The sequence below is a fragment of the Sceloporus undulatus genome, chromosome 2, assembly GCF_019175285.1.
Source record: "Sceloporus undulatus isolate JIND9_A2432 ecotype Alabama chromosome 2, SceUnd_v1.1, whole genome shotgun sequence".
NCBI lineage: Eukaryota > Metazoa > Chordata > Lepidosauria > Squamata > Phrynosomatidae > Sceloporus > Sceloporus undulatus.
In genome coordinates, this window is record NC_056523.1 from 103,458,030 (window position 1) to 103,482,435 (window position 24,406).

Consider the following 24,406-nt stretch of genomic DNA (forward strand, 5'->3'; position numbering starts at 1 on the left):
TGTGAAGCGCCTCTCCAGTTGCAACTACTGTTGTCTGAATGGCAGAAGGGGGCTCTTCCAACTCTGTGACCCTAGGAAGCGCCTGAAACCAACCAAGGCACCTTCGCCCTCAGTCAGGGCAGCCTTCCAAGGAGGCGTGAAACCCCGCCCCCTCCCTCCCTTCCCCAAAGCCCAGCGCCGCCTCGAAAAGGGAGGGAGGGGGATAAAATGGCGCCCGCGGGAGGAGTCGGGAGGGGCGGGACTTCGGCGTTTCCGCCCTTCTGTTCCCACTTCCGGTCGCCCTGCCCTCTCTCTGCCGCTCTAGGAGCCCAGCAGAGTGGCAGCTGCCAGCGGGGCATGAGGGAGGGATGGCCCCTGGGCGGTGCCCTGCTGGCTGCCTCTGGGAGGAGCGGCGCGGCAGGAGGAAGAGAAGAAGGAAAGGAGAAGGAGAAGCCCAGTGAGGGGTAAAATATATAGGTGTCTATAGTATATATATATATATATATATATATATATATAATGTGTGTGTGATAGATATAATATCTCTCTGTGTGTAATATATGTGTGTCTGTAATATATATGTGTGTAATATATATATAATATTTGTGTGTATAGTATATATGTGTGTGTGTGTAACATATATGATATACATGTGTATAGTATATGTGTGTGTGTAATGTATATACTATATATGTATATAGTATATATAAAGTATATAATGTATGTGTAATATATAATATATGCGTATAGTATATATCATGTGTATATGTAATGTATATGGTATATATGTGTATAGTGTATATGTGTATGTGTAATATATAGTATACTATGTATAACATATATGTGTTATATATACATAAAAGATCTGTATAGTATATATGTGTGTGTGTATGTTTAATATATGTAATATATATCTGTATAGTATATATGTGTGTGTGTAATATATATCATACATTTGTGCTTAATGTACATGTGTGTATGTGTGTGTATACATAATCTGTATATAACGCACGCACACACACAGGGAGAGTGTGGCGTAGTGGTTTGAGTATTGGACTATGACTCTGCAGACCAGGGCTCAATTCCCTGCCCAGCCTTGAAATCCACTTGGGCAAGTCACACTCTCTCAGCCTCAGAAGATGGCAAGGGCAAACCTCTGAACGGACCTTGCCAAGAAAACCCTATGATAGCTTCATCTCTTTGGAGTCGTCATGATTTGGAAACGACTTGAAGGCACATAGCAACGCGCACACACGCACTGAGTAACACCCAAATGGAAGAGGGGCCTCAAGGTCCGTTGCTTGAGGTTTCTCTGGCATCTGGCCTTCTGGGCGTTTGAGTCTAGCTTTACGGGAAGAGCTCAGTCATAAGCCTGCCATTTTACTTCCTGGTTTTAAAAAGGCCTCTTCTGGGCATTAGACAGCTAAGGATGCAAAAGAAAGACATGGTGGGTTTTGCTCCCCAGAAACTTGGGAGGCTGTTGCAATTTGCTTATTGAGTAATTTGTATAATTGTATCTGTTTTTAATGAGCTCCTATGAAGAAGACATGCAGGATGTAAACCCAAGGAGGTTTCCAGCTTGATCTCCTCTGGGACCCATTTGTTTGTCTTTTTGGCCGCCCTCAGCGCTCTTCTCCGGCACCACATCACAAATACGTTTATTTTCTTCCTATCTACTTTCTTCACTGTCCAGCTCTCACATCCATACATGGTAATAGGGAATACAATGGCTAGTACCATTCTGACTTTAGCATTCAATTGGATATCTTTACGCTTCGGGATTTTGTCTAGTCATTTCATCTCTGCCCTTCCCATTCTTAGTCTTCTTCTAATTTCTTGACTGAAGTCTCTGTTCTGATCAATGTTTGGTCCAAGGTACAGGAACTCTAAACATTTTAATTTCCTCATTATCTAGGCTGCATTTATGTAGATCCCCCATGAGGTGTTTTTTTAATGTTCAGTAACATGTCCTTGTTAATTGTTCTAAGTTCATAATTTTTCTGCTAGTAATAGAAACATTTTAATGATAGAGTGGCCAGCCTGCCTCGCTTATTCTGGTGATATATTCACAGTTGACAGGACCTCAGATGTCTTTGGAGGATAAAGAAGCCCAGGAAGATGAGCTGCTCGCTTTGGCAAGTATTTATGATGAAGATGAATTCAAGAGAGCACAGTCAGTGCAAGGAGGTGAAATCAGGATTTCTGTGGAACTGCCTGAGAACTTCACCGTGTTTTTGCGTGGTAAGTCCAGCTTTTGATACCACTCCTTTTAAAGCTTATTGCTGGTACTGGGATATGTTCTAATTTGTGTTCCCACTCCCTCAAGATGCAGCGTCTGGTTTTCGCAGTGTATTAGCCTGTATGCTCTGCTGATGGTGTGATGATGTGGCTACTGAGTCTTGGGCTGCATTTGCACTGCAGAATTAATGCCGTTCGACACCAGTTTAATTGCTGTGACTCAGTGACATGGAATGCTGGGATTTGTAGTTTTGTGAGATATCTAGCCTTCTCTGTCTGAGAGCTCTGGTGACACACAACAGACTACGACTCCTAGAATTTTATAGAATGGAGCCACGGCAGTTAAACTGGTATCAAACTGCATTAATTCTGGGGTCTGTTAACTGACGGGACTCCCACTCAGATTTTTGTTTCTGTTGTGGGCAGATGACTTTCACAGCCTCGGATTAGATCATGTGGCTGAGGCACAGCAGTGAAGTCACACAACGTAGCATTTATATAGGTTGTGTGAATGACAAATGTGATATGTAGAAGGTCGCAAAAGCCTGTCAGCTGTTTGTGAATTCTGTAAAGAATTATGTGCTTTGTATATTTTACCAACAAAAGGGTAAACAAATGGGTCTGTTCCTCAAAAGCTTTTAGAATTTTGAAAATTAGAAAGGTAACAATCATGGGAACATCTTTATGTAAAATGTGAAAGGGTTAAAGATTCTTGGAATAAACTGCAAATTTTAATGCCTTCAGCTGTGTAAATAGTAAGTAAAATGGTAGGACGACAACCCCCAATATTCATTGTACAGAGTTTGTGTGGAGTGTAATTGTACAGAGGCACAATTCTGAGCTCCATTTGAATTGCAGCCGAATTGGAACAGCAGCTTGTAAGCATGACCTATTTGGTGAAATGACATTTTGTACATGGACACCTACCATCTATCATGGTTTCTTGATCACATCCCCACCTGTTTCTTTGCTGCTACATAAAAAGTCTTTTATGTAGACTCAGCCAAAATTAAGTGTTTAACAATATATATTATCAATATTTGTATAAGTTAAATATTATGGGCATTTTAATAGAAATTATCAGTATCAGTTCCAATATCAATAAATACAACTGTCCAAATTAATATATACTGTAAATACAATACCACTCTTAAAGTAAGTCATGTTGTTGAACAGCATTGTGTAGTTTCAGATTCTAAAAATACATAGAGAAAATCTTCCCCCTAAGAAAAATCATTTACAATGTGAATCTGTTCTGATGCAATCCCGTATTTTACAGTGTCAGCTTTTTATTGTGTGGGATTGTACTAGTGTGATGCCAGCAGAGAATGACCAATATGATAACTGCAGAGTTATAAACTTTATTGGGCTGATAACCTTGGCAAGCAGTGGTTTCCATGAACCAGGAAATAGGAAGTAGTTAGTACTCATTGGGGGAGGAGGCAGCATGCAGTCACACTCCCGGCAATCCAGCTATGCTTGAGTGAGGCCAGTCTGTCTGAACCATTTACTCCAGAAATAGAATCATGGAGTTGGAGGAGATCTCAAGGGCCATTATGTCCAACCCCCTGCCATGCAGAAATACTCAGTCAAAGTACCCCCGACAAATGGCCACCCACCTCTGTTTGATAGCCTTCAAAGAAGAAGACTCCACCGCACTCCGAGGAAACATATTCCACTGTGAAACAGTTCTTACGGTCAGGAAGTTCTTCCTAATGTTGAGATGGAATGTCTTTTCCTGTAGTTTGAATCTATTGTTCTGGATCCTATGTTTCAAAAGATGAGACACGTTACAGATCGCTTATCTGATAATTCAGTTAAGCAGCATAACCCTAAAGTTTCATCCTTATACTATCAGATGTATTTTGTTTCAGGCAACCAGGCAGAGAATCCTCCAAACAACTTTGAATGCACAGTTTGCTTTTTACCTCCAATAGTGCTGAATTTTGAATTTCCAGCAGACTACCCGTCGACCTCCCCACCTGCATTCACCCTCAATAGCAAGTGGCTCTCCCAGGCACAGGTTTGGCACAGATCTTCAATGCTTCTTCATGTAGTTCACCAGAATGATTTAAAGGGAAAAAAATGAAGGGAGGGGAGGATTAATGATGTGATCTATTGCTCTCTGGATGCAGCAAATGAAAGGCTATTTACAATAAACTTTATAATTAAATGTCAGATTTTTGTCAGAGAAATAATTCACCTATACAAAATTCCTTCTCTTCCTGGTTTTGTGGCTTTCTCCCTCCCTGCTTCTAAATCAAAGCATAAAGGACATCCTCATGGCTATTTGGCAACCTTGATTGCTGTGGACTATAATCCAACAATCCTTCAAATGGACTTTGGGGTCTGTGACAGTATTCTTACTCTTCAAATTGATTGGCCTGGTGGGGTGAAACTTTTTCTGATTAATATATGTTGCCCTCCTCAGAACTCAATAAATGAGCATGATTTCTGATGGACTAATTTAGGACTAATTCTTACGTCTTTATATAACTCATATCCTCATCTATTTTAGTGGCAGGTGATATGAATGCTAGATTGGGTCCTAACAACAACAAAATAGCTGAGAAACTTGGTTTAAGTCCTGAAGGTTTGTTCCACATACCCATTAGGAATTCTAAGGATATTTGGATTAATGAGGCTGGAAAATCCTTTTTTCTATCATTTTTAAATTCCATCTTTTCCTATCTAATGGGAATGATAGTGATCCTGATGCCAATTTATATACATGTATAGGACCAAGAGGGAAAAGTGTGGATGACTATTTCATTCTTTCACAAGCAGCAACCTTATGGTTTGTGAATTTTAAAGTTCTGGTCAGGCCTGAGAGTGGCCATATGCCAATCGAGTTACTTCTGTTGCCACCGTTTTCTCCCTTTTCTTCTAGAAATAAAATGTGGGCTCCCTTGAAAACATGACACCCCCCCCCCCCCGAGACAAAAGGATTAAATGGAATGGGAAGGTAAATGAAAATGTAAATACCTTCCTAATGTCTTCTGGGATGCTTACGTTAAGAGATCTTCTTATGACAGATCAAGACCCTTTGGAAACCTTGGACAAATTAGTCCAAGAAATTCGGCCATTTTTGATCAGCATTAATCACACATGCCCTACTAATAAGGTCAATCATGGTTGGTTTGACAGGCAGTGTTTACTTTAGAAGCGTATTTTAGCAAGATCTATAATGAAACTAAGAAGGGAAGATTTTCCAGAGAATTATAAGCATTATATTTACCATCGAAGGGTGTATATAAATTTACTCAGGGGAAAAAGAGCAGAATTCACACGGCAGGCTTGGATGGATTTAGGTCAGTCCCTTGTGGAGAACTCCTCCTCTAAACTCTGGTCCCTAGTGAATAAAGCTACTAGAAACACATAAGGGGTTATCCCCAATCAAACCACCTCCTCTCAATGACAAGATCATTTTTCTGGCCTTTTTTCCTTACCCTGCCATGGTACAATACAAAATCCCTGTTCTAGAATGGATATATCTTTATTCTCTTGTTGCCCTGCTTGGGATCCAATTACCATTGATTAAATTAACTCTTTGATCAGATCCTTACCTAATAACAAAGTGCCTGGAGAAGACATACTTCCCAGTGAAATATTTAGATCAAACCCAGACTGGTGGGCAATACCTCTTGCCTCATTATTTACTTACATCAATCAGTATGGGGAAATTCCACAGTGGGTTGTGAGTATAGTAATTCCTTTTCATAAAAAAGGCTCCATGGCTGATCCCAAAATTTTTCGAGACTGAATATTGTCTCTAAGCTTTATGCAAGATACCTATTAGGCAGATTGGAGGTATGGGCTATGGAAAAAGTTTTCATTTGTTGATGAAAGGATAATGATGAGGGAGCCACTCTAGCTTCCTTAGGGAGGAAGTTCCGTGAGAACCCTGGTCTTTGTAAACTCCTGGCCATTGTAGAAACTTGGGCTTCTAGGCTCAGGTCTAAATCCAGGAGTATAAATCCAGGCTGCAAACCTCTGTCTTCAAAAGAAGGACAGTCCCTTCCAGTGTGAGCTTTTTCATTAGAGGCCTTAGAATAGCTTCCTGGCATGTTACGACCTTGCCTTGCTATAATCCCTTACAGCAAGATGATGTTCCCACCTTCAAATTTCACACTTCCCTCCTCTCAGCCCAATGCAGCTTTGCATATGACACTTTTGACATACAAGTATCATACACCTTCAGATACATACACTCAAACCCAGCAGATGGTGGGATAGGGCTCCTGATCAAGAGGCTAAAACCCCAACTAGACCACTGTGACACTTATCTCACTACCCTCAGGTCTTGTCTGCTGCTGCACAGCCACCCCCCACCCCCCACCCCCAAGTGGGCAGTGCTGAGAGAAATTAAGTCCCCAGACTCATTCAGTCAGGTGTGAACAATACAGGCCAGATCGATGTGTTCATTCAAGATCATCTCCTGAATGAATAATGATTTACAGTTTACTGACTTGGCATTCAACAGCAGCATTTTTGGCCTAGAAAGATTTTTACCAAAGCTATCCAGGCTGTTTGAAACGGGCCACAGTTTAGGATGCAGTCAGAACCCTCTTGTGATTCCTTGTATCATGATCACAAAACTCACCCCTTTCCATGTCTTTATGCACAGTTATAGCTGCTCCCAAGTCCCATCATCTCCTTTTTATTCTTTTTGAACCCCAGTGTTGCCAAAAATTGCACAACATATTTGATCAAGCCTCACCTGGAATACTGTGTCCAGTTCTGAGCACCACATTTTAAAAGGATGTTGAGAAGCTGGAGTGTACCCAGAGGAAGGCAACCAAAATGGTGAAGGGTCTGGAAACCATGGCCTATGAAGAGTGACTTAGGGAGCTGGGTATGTTTATCCTGGAGAAGAGAAGGTTAAGAGATGATATGATAGCCTAGTTTAAATATTTGAAGGGATGTCATATTGAGAATGGAGCAAACTTGTTTTCTGCTGCTTCAGAAATTAAGACATGGAACAATGGATGCAAAGCACTGAAAAAGAGATTCCACCTAAACTTTGGGAAGTATTTCCTGACAGTAACAGCTGTTCGACAGGGGACCACTTTACCTCAGAGAGTGGTGGTTTCTCATTGGGAGGTTTTCAAATAGAGGCTGGATGGCCATCTGTTGGGAGTGCTTTGATTGTGTATTCCTGCATGGCAGGGGTTGGATTGTATGGCCCTGTGGTCTCTTCCAATTCTATGATTCTATTATTTTATTCTGGTAAGAAGTAGGGAATCCTCCTTTCTAAAGCATTGGGGCTGGTCCTTTCCCTCATGACATTTGCATGAGGAGACCTGTGGGAGACTGCTAGCATGGATCTCAGTTCTACAAAGAGGCACTCAAAAATAATTGAAGGAGACCCATAGTAAAGGAAGAGGCGGCATATGTGGTAAGCACCAAGCTAACAAACCATCTCTTTCTCTCACATGAAATGCCATTTTTGTTTTCTGATGCTTCACCCAAATTCCCTTTATTTTTCAAGCACTTTCAAGCACTTCTAGGCTTGCACACCTTATTTTGTATTCTTTATCCCAATTGTTGTAATGAAGGAATTAACTTTTTGGTCTAAGGATGTTTCCAAAGATATATGTACTATTCAACATAGCTAAGTTTTGCTTTGAAGTCTAAAGGTGAGCAATCATGCATTTAGGTTTACAATTTATTTTGCAGTAAATGGGACAATTAATTAATTGGGGTGAAAGAGTCTTTCCTTTTTCATTTTAGGACTCTATATTGTAGCAGCCTTGATGTACTCATGCCTTGCTGTTGAAATCTGATACTTTCTTAAAGGGCACATGCTATTATTATTTGTAACCCGCCTCTCCTGTATTGGATTGAGGCGGGTAACAACAAACATAAGAACAATAAAAATAGATCACAACAAACCACAAGTAAAAACATGGCAAAACATTTAAAATCCAATTCCCTATCTCCCTCCCACCTTAAAATAGCAATAAAAACTTCCTAACTGGAGAGTAAACATTCCGAGGAGGCCAATTTGGGAATGCCTACCGGAAGAGATGCGTTTTTATTGCCTTTTTAAAGGTCTCCAAACATGTTATATGGCGGATCTTCTCCAGCAGGTCATTCCAGACTTTTGGAGTGGCAACAGAAAACGTCCTCTGGGAAGTCGATACCAGTCTGGTTTTCTTAAACTGCAAGAGATTCTTCCCAGAGGACCTGAGAGTGCGGGAAGGATTGTATGAGAGGAGGCGTTCCCTCAGGTAAGCTGGACCCAAGCCATACAGGGCTTTATAGGTAATGACCAACACCTTATACTGTGACTGGAAGCTAATAGGCAGCCAGTGTAGGGATTTTAAGATAGGTGTAATTGCCTAGCAATTTTTTTGTATTGTATTGCAATTTTATTGTACACCGCTATGATCATTGCGGAATAGCGGTCTATAAATAAAAAATTATTATTAAAGGTTCAAATTTCAAACTCCCTGTAACCAATCTGGCTGCCATATTTTGGACCAGTTACAGCTTCCGAACGAGGCATGAGGGTTGCCCCATGTAGAGCGCATTACAGAAATCAAGACGAGAGGTTACCACTGAATGTACAACCATTTCTAGGTTTTCCCGTTCCAGGAAGAGTCATAGCTGGCATATCAGCCAAAGCTGAAAACAGGCACTCCTGGCCATTGCATCCACCTGAGATGGCAGCTGAAGTGACGAGTCCAGGAGTACCCCAAGCTACGAACACAGTCCTTTAGGGGAAGTGTGACCCCGTCCAGAACTGGAGAGGTTATCACCATTCCCGGATTAGGATTGCCTATAGCGAGTACCTCCGTTTTATTTGGATTCAGTTTATTATTGCCTCAGGAGTTGTGGAAGGAAGGGGATGATTTTGTGTTACTCTTTTGTTTATGTTCTCTCTCCTAGCTCATTGCGCTTTACAAGCACTTAGACACCATATGGGAGGAAAAGAGAGGTTCTGTGGTCTTGTTTGCCTGGATACAGTTTCTCAAGGAACAAACACTTGTCTATCTGAACATTACTTCCCCATATGAGCCAAATATATGTGGACAAGAAAAAGGGCAAAGCAGGACAAGCGAAGAAGAGGTTTGCTCTGATGCAGTGGCTGGTGCCACAGCACAGGAAGAAAGCCTTGATACAAGAGCAATGCAAGATGTTGAGTCTTTATCCAACTTGATTAGGGAAATTTTAGATTTTGACCATGCCCAACAAGAAAAATGCTTCAATGGTAAAATGCATACATGTAATATCTGTTTTTCTGAGAAGCTGGGAAGTGAATGTATGTACTTTTTGGACTGCAGGCATGTGTACTGCAAGGCTTGCTTGAAGGAGTACTTTGAAATTCAAATCAAAGATGGGCAGGTCCATTGCCTGAATTGTCCGGAACCTGAATGTCATTGTGTTGCCACTCCAGGGCAGGTAAAAAGCAAAAACCAGTATTTTCTTATTGAATTAAAATAGTACAGTTTAAATCTAGGGCTGTCTTTAAAATTCAGTATAAATAGGTGTTAATGTTTTAATGTATTTAAAGCATTTTAATCTTTTTAAACTTGATTTTTAGCATTGAATTTGTTTCAATTATTGTAGCAATTTAATTCTATTTTAATATAATATTTTTGTATGTTTTTAATTGTATGGTGTTTTTTAATGCTGTAAGCCGCCCTGAGTCCCAGCTTTGGGAGAAGGGCAGGATATTAAAAATATAATAATAATAATAATAATAATAATAATAATAATAGGTGTTCCCCAAAACTGAAAGAGTTTGCTTGATAGTTGGTCCTCTCCTTTACAAAAGAATTTCACATTTGAGTAAAGCTAATCAACACATCATAAGAGAGAAAGTTGTAGAACCTAGAACACTGCATTAAAGATGGGAGAGGAATTATCTAGTGAGATGCTTCCAATGAGGAAATTAGAGCCTCAAGTAGAAGCAGTGACCCCTCCTCTCATCTCCAGCTCAACCCTTTCAAAACCTGCTCTCAAAGCCTAAGAAACTCTCCAGGCATATGTTTCAGCTGCTTTGGAGGGTGCAAGAAGGAAGGGAAAGTTGAGAAAATTCTCTTGTATGGGTTGAATCTCCCGCATCTGGAATTCCAAAATACTCCAAAATCATCCACAGATGACTAAGATAGTGACACCTTTATTTTCTGATGGTTCAATGTGCATAAACTTTGTTACATGCACAGAATTATCACATTCAGTCAATATGTGTAAGGTGTATACAAAACATAAATGAATTTAATTTTTACACTTGGGCCCCATCTCCAAGTATATACAGTATATAAAGTTGTCCCTTCCGATTCACGGGGCTTCTATTCCGGACCCACCCACCCCAGCGAATCTGAAAACTCGCTAATATTGGAGTCCCATGTATTTCAGTGGCCGTGCACCCTGGTGCACATGCCTCAGGTGCGCATGCCATTTTGTTCCCTCCTTGCACGCTGTCCACTAAGAGCGAGGTTGCGGATTCCAAGGCTGTGAAAAGGGAGGGAGTATATGCAAATATTCCAAAACCCCAAAAACTCCAAAATTTTAAAACACTTCTGGTCCCTAAGCTTTTGGAAAAGGGAGAGTCTACCTGTTGTCACATGTTGGAGCATGTGTATGACCAGCAGTCCACACCTCTGAAGCAGTACGCCTGTATCAAACCCCAAAGAGACACTCTGAGCTTGTGCTGGCTGGAGAAAACCTCTCACACAGAGAAGCAGCAAACGAAACCACACACTGAGCTCTCGGTTACAGACACTTTAATCTTAATTCCACTGTTTAGAAATCAGTACTCACACGGACAAAATCTCACGCCTATACAATACACCATAGATATGACACCCACACTGGGCACTGGAGCTTCTCCCTTATATACATTTGCCATCACCAGGCATTTAGTCCAGCCACTTCCCAGTGTGTTACAGCTATACAAGTCCCCATGTAGCATGACTTTGCACTTTCTGCCACTTGCTGATTTTATGTCCTGCCATGATTGCATCATACCCCATTGCCTCATCTGGGTTTAAATGCCTAGTCATCATCATTTTCTTTGACCCATAGTAATCCTGTTACCATTGTCCCATGCCTGTACATTGGGCAGGATACCTAGATCCTGACACTACACTCTTATAATGCTCCAATTTTACATTTACTGCTCTGGCTGCCTCCTGTTGCATTCTGGTTTGTAGTTCATTCAGGCCTAAGAGCTCTCTGCTGAGAATTCTAAATGCCTCTCCCTCAACTGCAAATCTCAGAATGCAACCAGAGCAATTAAAGTGGAATAGGAGCACTATAAGAGTGTAGTTGGTCAGGTTCCAGCATGATATTGGGTTTAGGCAATATTCTTGAATTATAAATCTCATGGAACATTTGTGTACTAAGTCAAAGCAGATGTTTAAATTTAGAGTACATGACTGCAGTTGACATGCTTGTTAAAGTGGAATGGATGTTCATGCCCTCATTTCCTCATTTTTTGATAAGCAGAATTCACCAACACAACACTGTATTGGTCACCTTTCTTTTAGGTTAAAGAACTGGTGGAAGAGCAACTTTTTGCACGTTATGATCGCCTGCTGCTTCAGTCCAGCTTGGATTTGATGTCAGATGTGGTATATTGCCCACGGCCATGCTGCCAAACACCAGTAATGCAGGATCCATGTTGTTCTATGGGCATCTGTTCCAACTGCAGTCATACCTTCTGTACGGTGTGTAAGATGGCTTACCATGGCATCTCCACATGTAAAATGTCTGCAGGTGGGTTGAACACAAGAGGGAAAGATATTCAGGTTTCGAATGATTGGATGCTAAATTCTTTAGTGGTCCCACTTCTCCTTTTGATGTGGGCATTCATTCAAGAAATACCATTGTCATAGGATAGATTATAAACGTGATGCTTATTCTGTGGCCTACTGCTGTGGTATTAGCCTCCCACCCTTTCTAATGTCTTAGCATTTTTAGTGCTCTTTAATCCAGTATGGGAGGATATACTGGCTGTAAAGTACAGGAGGAGAATAGTTTGGTAGGGGAAAGGTGAAATGGATAGCTCAGATGTCCTATTATAAAACTGATTTTTCTGAAATATATTCATGTAAATCTGAATTGATAAAACTAGTTTATGGAGTGGGCTGGAATTTCATCAAATTACTATTATTATTATTATTATTATTATTATTAATATTATTAATATTATTTATTTTTATGCTGCCTTTCTACCAGGATGGGACTCAAGATGTCTTCCAGAGACAACAAATTAAAAGCATTTACAATAAAATTTTAAAAGCAAATTAAAATTCCCACATTAAAGAACTATAAAATCATTTTAAAATCATACAAATATTACAAACAGATAAAGCATGCATACATCTGAAAAGGAACCTTCCCTGCTTATTTAAAAAGATTGTTTAAATAAAAATATATTTGCTTGCTAGCAAAAGGAAAGCAGGGAAGGGGCCAGCCTAGCCTCCCCTGGAAGGGCATTCCAGAGGTAGGGAGCTGCCACCGAGAAGGTTGTCTCTCATGTCTCACCAAGTGAGCCTGTTATAGTAGCAGGACTGAACGAAAGCCTTAACACTGCTTCATGGCCCATACTGATTGATCTGTATATGATAAATATGCAAAACTAATAACAGTCTTAAGATTAGAGTTGGGGGCATTTGTGTAACATGTTTTGCAACTTGATTTTGTTTCTTTCTTTTTTTTAGAGAAGTTACTGGAAGTGCGGGATCAGTACATTACAGCAGATCAGGCCACTAAAAGATTTTTAGAGAAACACTATGGGAAAAGAGTAATTGAAAAGGCTGTGGAGGAGTTGAGAAGTAATCAGTGGGTGAAAGGTAATTCAAGATCGTGCCCTTCTTGTAGAGCTCCTATACAGGTGAGATCAAGCAAGAGAATGAGAACTTGAGCGAACCAAAAGATGTTTATTTTGAAAACTCTTAGGATACCAATTCAGCTATTTGTTGGGGAACTTTGATCCTCTTGAGATCCCATGCACAATCCCAATTGAATAACAAGCTCAATTTGTCAGATTTTTCCAGAAAGCGATCTTAACACCTAAAAGCTGGTATCTTTCCTACCAAATTTTTTTGTTTTGTTTTTGCAGTTCTAAGGGAATGGAATGGAAAGTAAAATGAGGGAGGGAAGCTTTTTCCTCTTTGCCCCTCAGTATTTCTTTGTGAGGTAAAAACCCCCATTAAATGTTACATGATTACTCTTACTTTCACGCTTACTTTCCCTGCATGGCAGGGGGTTGGTCTAGATAGCCCTTGTGGTCTCTTCCAACTCCATGAATCTATCCTTCGACCATGTCCAAATTGGACTATGTCTAAACCCTCTAAAGGAAAACACCTTATTCAGTAGTGGACCCACCACCTCAGGCACCCAGTTTCGGTCCATTTTTGAGAAGGTGACAGGTGGTAATCTGCTTTAGTTCTGGAGGGACCCACCTTTGAATATAATGAAAGTCTCAGGTAGTAGCCCATAGGGGAGAAGGCCAACTGATCAGATAATAAACACTAGTGGCAGGTTAAAAACCCACAATCTAAATTCATGCTATTGGTGACTGAATTGACGTTCTTGGTAGATTGGCCTCAGTAGTTTCGGACTGCATTATCACATCAGTTACGATTTATGAATTATGAATGTTGAGCTAAGTTAAATTTCAAAAATTGGGGAAGAACAGAGGTCAAAAGGTTTCTGACGCTGTTGTCAGATGTGTGTCCCTTTCTTCTTTCCCATGGAGGCAGACCTGTTTGTTCTATGTAGACTGCAGAAATACATTGCAGGCAGTTGGCAGCAAGCATTACATTGGAAGAAGAGCAGATGGGTGAGCCCTTGATGCTGAAAATGATTAGGTCCTACTGTAATGTTGCCTGAAGAGATACAGAAAGATAATTGACAGCTGGTTTTGTATCTCTTTTATGTGGTTTGTTGTTGCTGACTGACATGAAAATACACGTGCTCCGTATATTTGAAGTAAAAACAGTTAGTTTTTTTATTCTGTAGGATGTCTCTTTATTACTCCCCACCCCTTTCAGATCTACCTTTGATACAATGCTGTGACAGCATCTCAATCTATTATTCAAGGAATATTTCCACCACTTTCTAACAAGACCTCAATCACACAAACCACTAGCATCCAGCACACTATTGAATCACAGTTCTGCAGACCTTGGGCAATGGTGGGGGGCACAGCATCCCAGTTCCCTTGATCTCAGTTGCCCCCCCCCCATAAGCTCTGGGGGCCATGGGGTGCATTTTCACCATGTTTGGGAGGGGGTGCGGTCCATTTTAGGCCCAGAAAAGACCTTTTTTCAAAACAGAAAGTGATAGGAAGCACTGGCATTACCAGGCTTGGTGACACCAGGGTGTGTGTGCCCAAGCAGCCCTCATCATCTCTGGCTAATCCCTGTGTGGACTGGCTCTGTCTGAGGACAACATGACTCTTGGTTCAGCATAGGTTGAGCGTGCCCCTTGTGGCTTCATAGTCACCCCCATTCTCTTCCTGAGGAGGAAGCTGAGGCAGTAGTCTGGGTGGTAGAGGGCAGCATGTAAGCAAAGCAACAGGGGTGGAAGGTTGGGCAGCCCTCTGCACCCCGAAGCCTGGCGACCCCACTGATTCGGAGCAGTGATTAGCCAGAAGTGGTGAGGATTGCTCAGGAAGACAATGCCAGGAAGACATTCATGCAGCCACAGCCTTCTCTGTTATCACCTGGTTTACTCTGTCTGGACAGCAGCAGTAGTAGTGTTGTTACTCTAAGGGGTGGGGGTTGCTGCCCATTGCTTCATTTCATCTCCTCCCTGCACCCTTAGGGACTTCTGGTTTTTATTGTCACTTCTCAGCCCCCAACAGAGAGAGACGGATGAAATCCCCTTTTCTTTTCCCACCTGGAGGCTAATAGGTGAACCTCCCCTCTAATCACCCCAGTGGCCTCTGGTTTCCCCCCAAAGCCTGGCCATTTCCTATGGCCTTTTTTTGTCAGCACCTCCAAAAGCAAAGTGGTGCATGTCTGTTCCACCTGAAATCCTGCCTGACCCACGCAGGACCAGAATCCACACTCAGCTCAGGCAGGGATTAGCAAAAATGACTATGAAAAGATGGGACGGTGAGCTGAGGTGCCAAATGCCATTTCACACGCTCAGATTTGGTGCTATTGACTCCAAGCTCCAAAACTCAATTGGCCCCAAACTCTGAAGCTCAACCAGTGCGGCAACGATGCCTAGGGTTTGAAAGGTTTAACCATGCATATGGAACACAGATTCCCCCTCACCCATCCTCCGCCACCCTCACCACTGCCTTCGCCTTGGCTCCTTCTTGAGGAGAGAGCCAGGGCAGTGGCGAACTCACGAGGAGTGCATTAGTGCCTCCACCACAGCCGAAGGAGGCCCATCCAGGTGTTACCCATCATCTGGGGTGTCACCTAGTGCAGCACCCGCAGCACCCATCTTAATGTCGCTACTGATAGGATGTCACTTTCAGTTTACTTCCAGTTTTTAAAAAGGCCTTTCTTTGCTTAAGAGACCCCATAAAATTTGGCAAAAATGTTCCCCATGTCTCCTAGAGAGCATTCTGGGACAAAACAAAAAATGATTTGACATGGTTTGGGCCCGAGGTACTTGAGGGAACGCCTCTCCCTACACAATCTGCCCCGCATCCTTAGAACAACGGAGAAATTGCTACTTGAACACCTTAAGGTGAGACTGGCAATAACCCATCAAAGAGCCTATACAGCAATAGTGCCTACTCTTTGGAATGCACTCCTGGAAGAGATCTGCCTTAGCGGTACACTGGAAGCCTTTAAAAAGGCATTGAAAACTTATCTCTTCCAGCAAGCATACCCTCCTGACTCACTGTAGAGAAAGTATTCCCCAATTAGATCAATGATACTTCATAGCTGTTTTTAGATAATTTTATTGAATAATTGTAATTACAATTGAATGTTTTTAACTGTTTTTATATTGTATGCGATAGTCTTTGTAGATGTACACGGCTTTGATCTTGAGGAAAAGTGGTATAAAAATAAACAGTTTATTATTAGTTTATTATTTGGTGTGCCCTAGGGACTGCATGCAGCCCATGCGCTGCAATTTAACCACTCCTGCCATGCTTCTTGGAGAAACTAATGATATGGTTGGGTCATGCTTTCTTTTCTCTTTTTTTCACCCACCCATTTCTGCAATGATCAGAAGATAGATGGCTGTCATAAGATGCTATGTGCTGCATGTAATAAGCCCTTTTGTTGGTTTTGCATGCACATTATCACCACAGCAGACCCTTACATGCACTTTAATGATCCAGCCTCCCCATGCTACAATAAGTAAGTATAGCTATGTTTCTAACAATTTCAATATGTATATTGAAGCACTACTGAAAGACAAGCACTGCTTTAACTGTATATTGGCCTGTGTTTACATGAAATTTTGAAGACTTTCAGTGCAAATTCTGTACTGAGCCTTTACAGATAAGTTTACAGTAATCAGAAATAGATGCTTATCTGTGAGAAATCTTGCTTTTTTTCTTTTTGGTTTAGGCGTCAATCTAAGTAAAAACTTCTAGTAACTTAATCCAAAACATTTAGAAAGCAAAAATTCCATATCCCTGTTTTTGTTTATTGCAGTAAAATTGTATGGCTTTCCCCCTCGCTAAAAAATATTGAGCAGTCAAAATGCATGACACATCTTTCCAAACTGGTATTTGGAAACGAATACCAGTTTCCAAAATTTCCAAGGAAAAGATTTTTTTTTTCTCCCTAGGTTTTTTTTAATTGGATGTAGTATATATTTTATTTTAATCATGGTGTAGTAGCTATATAATATTTTGTAAAATACCCTGCACATTTGCTGATGAGTGGCGTATAAATCTTACATTATGCAAATTTGGTACAGATTTTGCACTGCAGTTTCCATCAGTACTAGGCAGCAGAGGCAATAAGGAGATGCAAATCAAGGATATATGGAGGGCCATATGTTTCCCATTCCTTCTATAGATTCTTCTTGGAACATCTTGGGACACAGGTATACCATGTGAAACACGGTTCTAACAGTTACCATTCACTTGTATCTAAAGCAGTGATTCCCAAACTTGGATCCCCAGATGTCATTGAACTTGAGCTTCAAACCTGAGACTGCATAGGCAGTGGTCTGGTAGTCTGGGAAGGATACGTCAACAAGATCAGAACACTCAAATCTGGGAACTACTATTCAGTACTCACTGCATAGAATAGCCTAGCTATTTGCTATCTCTTTCTTGAGTACAGAACAGGTATTAAAGCTTATTATGAAACATACTCTGTCCTGAGGAACCAAACAGAACATTACAAGAGTCAGGTCGATGTTGAGCTTATCTGTCTCTCAAGTAGTAGCAAAAAGTGCCAGTTTAATTATCAGAAGTAAGTGGCAGTGTTCTTTCCTTTGTGGAATGTGGAGAATGGCCATACTTGAATCCTCACTCAAATCACAGCTTCTTACATACAGTAAACTAGATTGTACTGGGGAAAGGCTGTATCCCAGCCAATTTACTGCCTTTCCATGACCAGAATTTCTTCTTATTTTGTTTTGTGTTGAACTATTCAGTCATGTAGCTCTATAGATAGCAGTCATATAATCCAGAGAAACCCTTTTCTACATAATTCTGCTGGTTACATTAGTGAACTGTTGGTGGGAAGAAAGAGCCCACAGTAATAAATATGTGAGCTGAATTTCAGTTTGCATGACTAGAACAAATTTGGATGATTGTCTGATTCATAATTTATACTTATTTTCTTGTGCCTATCAGGTTAAGGTGACCATTATAATTACAAGAGGATGAGTCGTCTCTACCCAGTAACCAGTTAAACTGAACAAAATATAAATTCCACTAAAGAAATTCACCAAATATTATGCCACAGCTACATATGCTCAGTTCAAGATTGTTTTGAACACTGATTTTTTGAGAGAGAAGCACTTCAAGATTCTTGCAGAATTGCTTTTGTTTGCAGTGCCTAAACTTCTTTAGCATCATGGTATGATTTAAAGTCCCTTTATAATTTTCAAATTAAACTTAATTAACATTTCATCATATGCTTTTTTCTGTAAATTGTATGGTTGCCACAGAAACTGATCTTGACAAAGTGGGGAAACAGTAGACTATAGCCCACTTGCCCTTCACCCTTGGTCATGGTGCAAGTGGTAGTGTAAAAGTGCATTGCTACAAAACATATTCTCTTGAGAATATTACCCTGTTTGAATCTCACCCTACATGGAATCAGATTTTCTGACACTGACAATGACTGAATTATTTGCACTCCACAAATTCATTAAGTAAACTGCCCTTCCAAATGGTATATAAGTGTTTGCAAATCTGTTAGCTCACTCAGTCCAAGGCCAGCAAATGATGTGAAATAGCTTTACATTATTTATATAGACGACTCTTTCCTATGAAATCTTACTCTAGATATCTTACTCTCGATATCTAGATTGAGCATCCATGTATGTTTGTATCTATGGCTAGATATTGTATTATTATTATTATTATTATTATTATTATTATTATTAAACTTTATTTATGAAGCACTGTAAATTTACACAGCGCTGTACATACAATCTTTTTAATTAGACGGTTCCCTGCCCTCAGGCTTACAATCTAAAAAGACATGACACAAAAGGAGAAGGGAGTGGTGGAGGGAGAGGGGATGAGGTCCAGCAGTTACTCTCTGCCTCCGAGGCCTGGACCAATGCAGATGGACTGGAGGGAGGGCTTGGCTTCATAATGGATGGTTAATTTTCTTCCAGGGAAAATACATACTCTCAAGTAGGATAATACATAAACAGAAGGGGACCAAGAACAGAGCCCTGGGGAACTCCAACAGATAAGGGAACAGGAGAAGAAGTCTGACCTCCTGCAACTACTGCTAAAGATCTGCCAGACAAGTAAGATCTAAACCAGTCAAGAACAGAGTCTGAGAACTCAAGGTCAGAGAGTATGTCAACTAGGAGACAGTGATCAACGGTGTCAAAGGCTGCAGACAAATCGAGAAGGATGAGAACAGAGTAAAGGCCATTAGCCTTGGCCCGTAAAAGGTCATTCGAGATCTTAGTGAGAGCTGTCTCTGTAAAATGCCGTGGGCGGAAACCAGACTGAAAGGGATCGGAAATGGAGTTGGCTTCAAGACACTCAAGACAGCGCAAATAAACAACCCGTTCCAAAACCTTAGAAAGAAAGGGAAGAAGAGAAATCGGATGATAGACAAAGAGGAGGGGTCAAGAGAAGGTTTTTTCCAGAATTGGGGAAATGAGAGCATGTTTGAAGTCCGACGGGAAAGAGCCTGTAGAGCAGGGGTTGGCAACCCCCGGCCCTCTTGGAGGGCCCCAGCAAAGGCAAAAGGGCCGGCAAAGAGGAGGAGGCCTCCAGCGCTGGTGCCCCCCGCTGGCTTTTTTGCCGGCCTCTGATGGGGCCTGGGGCCCCGTCAGGGGCCGGCAAAGAGGAGGAGGCCTGGACCCCGGGGGTGGAAGCTCCGCCCCCAGCATACAGCTCCACCCCAGAGGGTGGAAGCTCCACCCCCCAGCTTCGGCCCCCCCCAGTTGTCTGAGGGACAGCAACCCAGCCCCCGGCTCAAAAAGGTTGCCTACCCCTGCTGTAGAGAGAGAGAGAGAGATTGAAGATATGGAGAAGCGAGGGCAGAAAAGAAAGAGCTATAGAAATTAGAAGACGAGTAGTAATTGGATCAAGAGTTCAGGTTGCAGGTTTGGAAGAGTTCAGAAGTGTAGAGAGTTCATCCAAAGAGGCAGGAGGAAACACAGAAAATTTGTTAGGCGAGGGCAGTAGAAGATTAAGAGCAGAAGAAGAATCCGGGGGACTATCTCAGAGCGAATAGTGGTAATCTTAGAGATGAAATAATTAGCAAAGTCATTAGGAGAGAATGATGAAGAGACAGGAGGAGAGGGAGGTTTAAGCAAAGTGTTGAAGGTGGAGAACAAACGCTGTGGACGCCTCTCATTGGTGGAGATCAATGATTTGTAATAATTTTGTTTTGCCATAGAGAGGGTGCGTGAGAAGGACAAAAGAACAAATTTGAAGTGGATAAAATCAGCCCACTGTTTGGACTTTCTCCAAATATGTTCAGCCGCTCTAGAGCAGGACCGGAGAAACTTAATGTTGGGGGTAAGCCAGGGCTGAAGCCTAGTCTTAGAGGAAGAAGTGCGTACAGAGACGGGCAAAGCAGTCAAGAGTCGAGGAGAGAATGGAGTTAAATAAAGACATTGCTGAATCAGCAGAATCCCCAAGATTTAGGGAAGAGAGAGATGAATCCAGGGTCTGACCAAGATGGTTTCCAGGGTCTGACCAAGATGGTTAGAGTCAACAGATTGAAGATCACAAAAATGGCGTTGAACAGTATGATGAGGAGGAGGAGTATAAGTAAGAGCAAAGGAGATTAAATGATGATCAGATAGTGCAAAGTCAAGTGCCAGGTAGTCAGTAATGGCGCAGTGTGCAGCAAGAACTAGGTCAAGACAGTGACCAAGAGAATGAGTTGAAGAGTTGGAATGTGGTTGGAGGCCAAAAGAAGCCAGGAGAGAGTTGAAGCGGGATGATGTAAGGTTATTGGAATCGTCAACGTGGATATTGAAGTCGCCTAGGATCAAAGTGGGGACTGAATCTGAAAGGAAGAATGTCAGCCATGATTCAAAGTCTGAGAGGAACTGGGTAGCAGAACCAGGAGGGCGATAGATAACTGCAACCCGGAGCTGTAGAGGAGAAAAGAGTCTAATAGGATGAAACTCAAAAGAAGAGAAATGGTAGCTGGGGTCAAAAGATAGAACTTGATACTGGCAGGAGTTAGATAGCAAGATACCAACCCCTCCTCCTTATGGCTAGGTTTTAGGCATACACACATGAAAGTAACAAATGCAGGTAGCCATTCAGCAAACTGATAACTTAGGTGTTTAACAACAAACCATAGAGTTGTGCTGGAGAGCCTAGAAGTTCCTAGAGAAAACCCTTCTCTGGGCATTTGTGGGTCCTCCATCAGGATTCTATGGTCAGCTTCTGCTAGAGGTGACCATAGAGTTGTACTGGAGAGCCTAGAGGTTCCTAGAAAAAACCCTTCTCTGGGCATTTGTGGGTCCTCCATCAGGATTCTATGGTCAGCGTCTGTCAGAGGTGACCATAGAGTTGTGCTGGAGAGCCTAGAAGTTCCTAGAGAAAGCCCTTCTCTCGGCATGTGTGGGTCCTCCATCAGGATTCTATGGTCAGCTTCTGTCAGAGGTGACCATAGAGTTGTGCTGGAGAGCCTAGAGATTCCTAGAGAAAGCCCTTCTCTCGGCATGTGTGGGTCCTCCATCAGGATTCTATGGTCAGCTTCTGCCAGAGGTGACCATAGAGTTGTGCTGGAGAGCCTAGAGATTCCTAGAGAAAGCCCTTCTCTTGGCACTTGTGAGTCCTTCATCAGGATTCTATGGTCAGCTTCTGCCAGAGGTGATCATAGAGTTGTGCTGGAGAGCCTAGAAGTTCCTAGAGAAAACCCTTCTCTCGGCATGTGTGGGTCCTCCATCAGGATTCTATGGTCAGCTTCTGTCAGAGGTGACCATAGAGTTGTGCTGGAGAGCTTAGAAGTTCCTAGAGAAAGCCCTTCTCTCAGCATTTGTGGGTCCTCCATCAGGATTCTATGGTCAGCTTCTGCCAGAGGTGACCATAGAGTTGTGCTGGGGAGCCTAGAGGTTCCTAGAGAAAGCCCTTCTCTCGGCATTTGTGGGTCTTCCATCAGGATTCTATGGTCAGCTTCTGCCAGAGGTTGACCATAAAGTGTGCTTGAGAGCCTAGAAGTCTAGAGAAAACCTTTCTTCGGCCTGTTTGGGTCCTCCATCAGGATCTATGGTCAGCTTCTGCCAGAGGTTGACCATAGAGTTGCGCTGGAGAGCCTAGAAGTTCCTAGAGGAAGCCCTTCTCTCGGCACTTGTGGGTTCTCCATCAGGATTCTATGGTCAGCTTCTGCCAGAGGTGACCTTAGAGTTATGCTGGAGAGCCTAGAGGTTCCTAGAGAAAACCCTTCTCTCGGCATTTGTGGGTCCTCCATCTGGCAGATGTTGGCCATAGAGTTGCATTGGGGATTCCTAGAGCGGTATCCTCTCAGGTCTTCTTTTATTTGCGGGTTTCGCACATTGAACGGAGTCCGGCTGTATTGTTGTTGTTATCATCCCCAAAGCCCAGGGCTTCGTTGAACGGGGAAAGAGAGGGCTGACTGAGGAGGAAGGGGGAGGGGGCAAGATGGCGGTGCTTCCGCCCTTCTGTTCCCACTTCCGGTCGCGTTGCCCTCTCTGTGCCGCTCTAGGAGGCCAGGGAGGAAGCGGAGACGCCCAGGCTGGCGGCCACCAAGGGCTCTGGGGCGAGGAGCCTGCAAGGCAAGGAAGGCAGGCAGACAGACAGGTGTGTCTTTCTCTGTGTGGCTGAGGGGTCTTATGTAGGGGGGAGGAGGGTGTTGTTTTTAAAAAAGCCGGTATAGGGTTATTGATTTTGTACTGTTTTAACTGGGGTGAGCGTATATTGTGAGCCGCCTTGGGTCCTCTTTCTTTGGGGGAACGGAAAGGCGGCATAGAAGGTAAAGAAACGAACACATCGTAAAATGGCAGTGTCTCTGTCTCTGTGTGTAATAGATGTGTGTGTGTGTCTAGTTTTAGATACACACACAGGGCCAGCGTGGCACAGGGGTTTGAATGTTGGACTACAACTCTTAGAGACCAGGGTTCGAATCCTTCATCATCAGGCAACCCATTGGGGACCCTGAACCCATATAATTATACACTAATATACATACATGCATATGTGTATGTATCTGTCTAGTTTTATATTCATACACACATACACACGCACATATATATGCATACATACATATACATGTGTATGTGTGTATGTCTAGTTTTATATATACACACCCATATATTTACTGCTGATATTTGGCTCCAGGACACCCCATGGATGCTCAAATCCTATTAAATACAGTGGCAAAGCAAAATGGTGTCCCTTATATAAAATGGGAAATCATGGTTTGCTGTTTGGAATTTATACTTTTTTGGAATATTTCCAAGCTGTGGATGCTTGAATCCATGGATAAATAATCCATGGATAAGGAGGGCCATCTATATATGTGTGTGCGCATGCACACGCATATATACACTCGTCCCTCCACATTTGCTATGGTTAGGCGCACAGGGCCCCTGTAAATGCGGAAAAGCCACGAATAACAAAAACACTATGTTTTTACCAGAGAGAACACCTCTCTAGGAATCTCTAGGTCCTTCAGTGCAACTCTGTGCCCAGTATCTGCCAGACACTGATCATAGAATTACACTGGAGGAGCTGCTACAAATGCCTAGTGGGATGTTCTCTCTAGGAATCTCTAGGTCCTTCAGTGCGACTTGTGGTTAAAGCTGATCATAGAGTTGCACTGGAAGACCTAGGTAGTCCTAGAGAGAACATATTAATAAAATCCATGAATAATCAAATGCACAAACGTGCAGGAACAAGTGTATGTATGTTTATGCACACACTGACACACAGTGGCCACCATGCATGACATACTGGTTTGATTACAACTCTTAGAGACCAGAGTTCAAATCATTGCTCGGACATGCAATCCACTGGGTTACCTTTTGTGTGTGTGTGTGTGTGTACGTATATATATGTGTGTGTGAGAGAGAGAGAGATTGAAAGGGAGAGAGACAGGGAGAAGGAGTTTGTTTTTGTGTATAATATAATTTGTTGTTGTTGTTGTTGTTGTTGTTATGTGCCTTCAAGTCATTTCTGACCTTTGGCAAACCTAAGGTAGTGAACATATCATGGACTTTTCTTGGCAAGTTTCTTCAGAGGAGTTTGCCATGGCCATCCTCTGAGGCTGAGAGAGTGTGACTTGCCCAGAGTCACCCAGTGGATTTCTTGCCTGAGCTCAGAAATGATCCCTGGTCTTCATAGCCACAGTCCAGCACTCAAACCACTACACAGGCACCGTATAATGTAATATAATATAATATTGTGTGTGTGTGTATACACATATTATTATTGGCCTGTTACAGACAGCCAAAATAAAGCTGCTTCGAGTCACAGTGGAGGTATGGTGTTTCAATGATGCATGCGTCCTAAGAGTCCAGAAGCCACACCAAAGTCACGCTCCAGTTCTTAGGGCTGAAGCATGGCTTTGGTGTGACTTCTGGACTCTTAGGACGCATGCATCATTGAAACACCATA

The 24,406-nt window shown here is 42.3% G+C and overlaps 2 protein-coding genes across 6 annotated transcripts in view; both read left to right on the forward strand.

Annotated features, from left to right (window-relative positions):
- The first annotated feature begins 303 nt into the window (after nucleotides 1-303).
- LOC121922174 (E3 ubiquitin-protein ligase RNF14-like) lies at nucleotides 304-18,242 on the forward strand. 4 transcript variants are annotated; one of them, XM_042451238.1, is made up of 8 exons: nucleotides 329-456; nucleotides 2,052-2,220; nucleotides 4,092-4,240; nucleotides 9,112-9,624; nucleotides 11,718-11,946; nucleotides 12,894-13,066; nucleotides 16,378-16,508; nucleotides 17,966-18,242. In XM_042451238.1, the coding sequence occupies exons 2-8, from the start codon at nucleotides 2,067-2,069 to the stop codon at nucleotides 17,973-17,975; spliced, it is 1,359 nt and encodes a 452-aa protein (XP_042307172.1). In that variant the 5' UTR covers nucleotides 329-456; nucleotides 2,052-2,066; the 3' UTR covers nucleotides 17,976-18,242. The 4 variants fall into 4 exon arrangements, with proteins under 4 accessions (XP_042307173.1, XP_042307172.1, XP_042307174.1 ...); XM_042451239.1 differs by lacking the exon at nucleotides 17,966-18,242 and having other exon boundaries at nucleotides 304-443; nucleotides 16,378-16,512; XM_042451241.1 differs by lacking the exons at nucleotides 329-456; nucleotides 2,052-2,220 and adding an exon at nucleotides 5,108-5,182 and having other exon boundaries at nucleotides 4,109-4,240.
- Nucleotides 319-24,406, forward strand: part of RNF14 (ring finger protein 14) — a 63,277-nt gene continuing 39,189 nt past the window's right edge. The window contains exon 1 of one of the 2 annotated variants that reach the window (XM_042451236.1): nucleotides 319-443. The gene's annotated coding sequence lies outside the window, so the exon portion shown is untranslated. Of the gene's footprint in view, nucleotides 444-22,442; nucleotides 22,592-24,406 lie in introns of those variants that run through there. The other variant, XM_042451235.1, reaches the window with a different exon arrangement.

Excerpts from the sequence above, each read along its gene's own strand:
- LOC121922174 (XM_042451238.1), top strand. The coding sequence starts at position 2,067 with ATGTCTTTGGAGGATAAAGAAGCCCAGGAAGATGAGCTGCTCGCTTTG. Across the intron at positions 9,625-11,717 it reads GTGTTGCCACTCCAGGGCAG|GTTAAAGAACTGGTGGAAGA; the intron begins GTAAAAAGCAAA and ends CCTTTCTTTTAG. Across the intron at positions 11,947-12,893 it reads CACATGTAAAATGTCTGCAG|AGAAGTTACTGGAAGTGCGG; the intron begins GTGGGTTGAACA and ends TCTTTTTTTTAG.